Source organism: Gymnoscopelus braueri (genome assembly GCF_963280865.1).
Source record: "Gymnoscopelus braueri genome assembly, chromosome: 21".
NCBI lineage: Eukaryota > Metazoa > Chordata > Actinopteri > Myctophiformes > Myctophidae > Gymnoscopelus > Gymnoscopelus braueri.
In genome coordinates, this window is record NC_137623.1 from 18,524,064 (window position 1) to 18,530,042 (window position 5,979).

Here is a 5,979-nt window from a genome sequence, read left to right on the forward strand (position 1 = left end):
TTCTTTAAGCACCTGTGACTGAGGGGATTCGGACGGGACTTGTATATGGTAAACAAGCGCCCCCCATCCCTCGAGTGAGAATGGGTTGTAAATTCAGTCGCTGTGCTTAGCCATCACTTGTCCGTTACTTTTTCCTCATTGGCTGTCCTTTAAGCCAATGGGGAGTCCAATACCTTCCCATGCTCTAAATGGCGGTGTTGCGTCATCAACTCATCATCACTGCACATCACTGAGTGACTGAATCAGTCAGCGCAACACGTTCACCTGCACGTCCTCTCAGGCTATAGCATCACAACGCCCTCCATTCTAATGACAGCAAATGGAGGTTTGGAGGACAACTGCTTTGAGAATCGAGAATAGTTTTTGAATCTAGAATAGTTTTTGAGAATATTGTTTTAACACAGCAGAAACCAAGGAGTATTTCTTTCGAGAGGGGACGATCACATTAAACATCCTAAGGGCGCGCTCTCACCAAAAGTTGGCTGGCCGATGTTAAACGCAGGTTGTGCGCGGCCACAGTTTTTTGCAGCCAGCGGATTCTAAAAAAAACGCTGTGACGCACCTGTCACTCACATTCAAGACCGTCCCCGTAGCCCGCACCGCCTGCTGCCTTGAGCACCATGGTGCTTCCTGAGTCTTGGGACGGTCCGCCTTCGACTCACCCGATTGGACAGAGGGGGAAAATCAGCTCCTGCCTCCAGCAGTTTTATGCTTCCAATGGACAAGTCACGTAGAGCAGATAAACGCAAGGTCTGCGCGACAAGCGGAAAAATACGCTCTTGCGTGAATCCACGCATTTACATTGACAATGCATTGGCAGATTCTGCCCCAGAGGTAAAATAAAAGTGCGGTGAGAGCGTGCCCTAAGCCTCCTTCCTCCACACTGGGAGGAAAACAGCATCAGAAAGTTTGACGGGGTGCTCGGGTGGCGCAGTGGTAAAAGCCACTGCCCACCGCCACGGAGGTTGTGGGTTCGAATCCACCGTGGTGCATCCGGCTTTGTCGAGCGTCTACATGAACACAATTGGCCCGTGTTCGGGAGAGGGAAGCCGGGCGGGGAGGGTGATATTGGTCATTGCACGTACTCCTACAGGCTGGTGCGGCACCTGTCAGCGGGGAGCCGGGGAGTCTTGGGCGGGAGAAGTAGGACGAAGGCTCTACGTCCTCCTGGTGGGGGCTCCTCACTGGCAGGTGAGTCAGTAGGATACGACAGCAGTGACAACACAGAAATCTGTGCGGGGAGGTATCAATTGGCATAACGACTAAATTGGGGAGAAAAATAGGTAAAAAATAATTGGCTACTCAAACATTTTTAAGAAAAAAAGTTTGATGGATTGCATTTTTACATGTGAGTGCTGTGACCACTTTTCCATTACATCTGTGAGGGTTCTTTTGGTGCCGGCCCCAACCCTCCCCCAACTGACTACGCTGTCATCGCTCTGTTTGATGCAATAGCCTAGTTACATTATTAGATCATTACACACTCTGCTGCCGCAAAGAGGTTCTCAGGCCAGGATTATATTACATGAATATTTACTCATTAACCGCCAGAGTAAAACATCGTCTATAGCCGACCTTGCCAGCGATTCCGAGCGTTTTCACTAACCTTTGAAAAATCTTAGAATATTATTCTTCACAACGATCCATGCACTGATCGCTTTAAAAGACGCATCCGAGTCTCGTAGAATCAGGGTGAAAAAGTGCACCGTCGCGATAATCCATTCCATAGTTATTGGCAGTTAAGGTTGTTTTCGCCAAAACGCGACAGAAAGCAGAGAAAAGGCATGTTTCCAAATCCATTAGAATGAAGGTGAATGTGGCTGGTTTTTTTTTTTGCGATCACGTGATTTGCTGCTTCACTGCTTCAGTGGAAGTTAAATGGTGACTCAATTAATAAAACATCAACTGATGCACAAACTTGGACACATCATCAGTGTTGATACCTGGAGTGACTGGGTGTTTCGGGTCTTGCAAAAGACACCCTCCTCCAGGCGACCCGACCGAGGCTGATCAGACCCCGGCCTGTGTCCAAGTGGCATGCTACTGCCCCAACTGTCTCTTGAGGGTTAGAGACAGTGATAATTAGGGGTTAGGGTTAGCCTGGCACTAGCCAGACTGACAAACCGGATCCACTCACACGTGGCAGTATGTGAGTGAATCCACGCCATCAGTCCGGCCAATGCCAGGCCAGGTTAGGTGAGATGTTGCAGCTGGTGTTGGCGACACTAGGAGGCTCTAGGCACTGTGGGTTGCGTGGGTTGCGTCGTCGTTGCTGCTGGGTTTAGCTTACCACAAGCTGGTATAATATGACTGTGTCATGTCTTGTTTTATTTTTTTCAATATTAAGGAATAACAGCTGATCTGCAAGCTCTCAACGCATCACGCTGGGTTTACCCCAACTCTGTTCCCCTTAAATCTCCAACATAACAGCACAAAGCATTGCAAACAGCCTTCTTTGATACAACACAAGGGCATGGATCTGCATGGATACTGGATCGTCTCCTGCAGCCTGGCATCTGGGAGTCAGGGAGGATCTAACCGACATCAAAGCCAGGCTGACATTATCCTGATAGATGACGACAATGTCACCGTGATAACTGTGATGGCTGCTCCTCAAAGCCACCCAGATAAGGGGGGCATAACTCTGCTTTTGATCATTCGTTTTTATCATACTGAATTAAATACATGTACACGGTTTGATATGTTTGATAATATCACCTATTTTGGGCACATTTGTCCAAATTTACATTGTACAAGCTCACAACGCGTTGCAATATGACACACTGTGAGCTTGTAGATCGGCTATGCTGTTTTTGGTATGAAGAGGTACAGTATATAGGGGTTACAGTGGTTAAGAAAATGTCTCTGTTTCTGTTTTTGTTTTGTGTCTAACAAATCCAACCTTGAATATTATGTTTGTGATGAAAACACGCCAACGCATCCAAACTGTAGGCGTGATAGACAGTCAATATCCTTGCATTTAAATTGCCGTAAAAACAGTCACACATTCCACAACAACAAAGCCACACTTAATTACCAGGCCACGGAAACTGTCAAAACCCAGCAGTAAGGCAGAGGCAATTCATAATAAAATGATGGCCATGCTTGTGCCAGCGTAATGAAGTAATTTACATGAATGCTTTCTATTGAGTGAGAGAATCTTGATAGCCATACACAGTCATAGCTGTGGAGTTCTGTTACGTATCTGATTTTGATCTTTTCTTAAGGATCACTTCAGCATCAACAACATGGTACATCTGGCAACCACAAACCACCAGCCAGCAGCCATGGATTCCAATAAAGTGTGTGTGTGTGTGTGTGTGTGTGTGTGTGTGTGTGTGTGTGTGTGTGTGTGTGTGTGTGTGTGTGTGTGTGTGTGTGTGTGTGTGTGTGTGTGTGTGTGTGTGTGTGTAATAATGTGGTCCCTGTGCTTTGCAGCACTGGGGGGAGATGTCACATTTATGCACAGATTCCACTCAAAAATATGTAATAAACTGCTGGAAAATATCAAATTAGATTATTGAAGACTAGTGTGATGATAAAGTGCAATAAAATGAAATAGAGAATGGCTGTTGCATCATTCCTTCTGCAGACTATGACAGCCATTGACACGAAGCAAAACAAAACAAGGACACAGAGTCAAATACCTCTTCTGTCTCGACCTCCTCTTCACTGTCAATGGGTTCTGGTGCTTTGACGAACCACCACTGAATCTCCAAATACACCGATAACGTTCTGCTTCGGAAAGCACACGCCATTTCAATGTTCTGGCCTTCTTTGGCCGTTAGATTGGCAGGGAGGTCAGTGAATTGTCCTGTGGGGAGGGGGAGAGAGAGAGAGAGAGAGAGAGAGAGAGAGAGAGAGAGAGAGAGAGAGAGACAGAAAGAGAGAGAGAGAGAGAGACAGAAAGAGAGTGAGTGAGTGAGTGAGTGAGTGAGTGAGTGAGTGAGTGAGTGAGTGAGTGAGTGAGTGAGTGAGTGAGTGAGTGAGCAAGCGTGCGTGTGTGTGTGTGTGTGTGTGTGTGTGTGTGTGTGTGTGTGTGTGTGTGTGTGTGTGTGTGCGTGCCTGCATGTAGGGTTGTTTGTTACCATAAAATAAATGAATAAATGACTCCAGCCAATGTTTTGCCTATACAGTCAAGTAACAACCTGCATACCTGCTTACAGAGTTCTTTAACAATGTAGGCTACAGATTATATAATGTGCCTATATGTGGAACATAACCACACCGCTTTTCGCTTTCGTGCCCCATGACCAGATGGGTGGGAAAAAATGTAATAACAATCAGTGAAATGCATAACATTAAATTGTAGGCAACAGACATTTCACTACAGGCATTAGCGCATGTTTCCTTTCTTTCACTGCAAATCAGTCCGATCGGAGAAACAAAACAAAAACAAAGTTATTTGGGGGTTTAATCATTCACGTTACATGTTGAGTTATATCAAGATGGACAGACACACACAGACACACACACACACACACACACACACACACACACACACACACACACACACACACACACACACACACACACACACACACACACACAGAGACAGACAGACAGACAGACAGACAGACAGACAGACAGACAGACAGACAGACAGACAGACAGTTAACCACTTGAACCCCAGCATCCATGAGAGGACATTCTCCAAAAATAGCAGATCTACAAGATTTGGTGTGGAGAGAAAAAAATGTCCAGTTTTCTAAGTACGCTATAGAAGGTTTAGTGGTTATATTAAGGGGGGCTGCTGTCCATGGTGCTGAAAAGAGAAGCGCTCTCCATCGAGCTGCAATAACGACGAGTCGACGACACGAGCCCAGTCACTTCACAAGGAGCCAAGCCCGGTTCTCAACCTGTGGGTCGGGACCCCCAGGGGATCCGACCTCAGATGTTTTTTTTAGGGGTCCCCATGATGACAGTGAAGTGACAATTTAAGGACTTTTAATACCAAAAAAAAATAGCAGCAAAAGTAATCAACAAACTTTACTATAAACACATGGTGAAACAATGGCCAAATTGTCTAATAATATAAGAAAGGGACAACAATTGTGTGAAAATAGCCGATCTACAAGCTCACAATGCCTTGCAAGGTGTTGTGAGCTTGTAGATCGGCTATTTACTTTTTTTTTTAATGTATCTGTGTGGAACCGAGTCAAACTAAACGTAATGCCTAGCCTATGCAAGCAGCCACCGAGCTCTTCAACAAGTCAGCCTTCATTTATTTATCATAACTGATGTATTCCGTTAGTGAGAGGAATCCCTATACAGAATGAAATGACACTGAAATATCAGCCGGTGTCAAACAGTCACAGTTGACAACATCCAGCCTCAGTAAATAAGTACATTTTACCCCCTCGATCTAGTCACTGAGTGACATAGACTATATTTAAACAAATAACAGGTTGATTTTACCACAAATGTTGCGCACTTTTAACACTTTCTGGACCATCTGTGTGTGGACGCCACCCGAGCAGTTTTTACATGATAGGATCGATCCTTACCTTCAAATGAGAATCCAGACTGGACACAAAAACTGACCAAGAAAACAAATCCAACAGTATCATGAGAGGTCCACATCATTCCAATAGAGAAGGGATCCAAGGAAATGTCACAGCCGAACGAAAATATAAACCGATCCTTTTAATAGTTTCCACACCAAAACAAATGCACGTACGGCCAGCGATTTCAAACGGTTGCTGGTCCAATGCTTTGCCAAACGGGCGACATGCTGCAGATGGTCAGATGGTCAACTTGTAGCTCCTCAAGTTGTGGTTTTTGCTCCTTTTCTTCTCCTGTGCGTCACGACGGGCTCTGTCTGTGGACTGACTGCACCGCTCCAACAAGGTGTTGTGAAGAATACAAGAAAGCTCGCCCCAAAACACAGTCACCCCGGGTCAAATCCGGCAACCACGGAACGGTCCGCCACCAGATATAGCTAAACTTAACCTCAGTGAAACTATGCCTAAACCAACC

The 5,979-nt window shown here is 45.6% G+C and overlaps 1 protein-coding gene across 1 annotated transcript in view; it reads right to left on the reverse strand.

The window, feature by feature from the left end:
- vstm2a (V-set and transmembrane domain containing 2A) overlaps window positions 1–5,586 on the reverse strand; it is a gene marked incomplete at both ends in the record, with an annotated part of 39,643 nt that extends 34,057 nt beyond the window's left edge. Inside the window, 2 exons of the mRNA XM_080417428.1 lie at window positions 3,648–3,814; window positions 5,508–5,586. Of these exons, the coding sequence (XP_080273554.1) occupies window positions 3,648–3,814; window positions 5,508–5,586 (246 nt within the window). The remainder of the gene's footprint in view (window positions 1–3,647; window positions 3,815–5,507) is intronic.
- Between the last annotated feature and the right edge of the window lie 393 nt (window positions 5,587–5,979).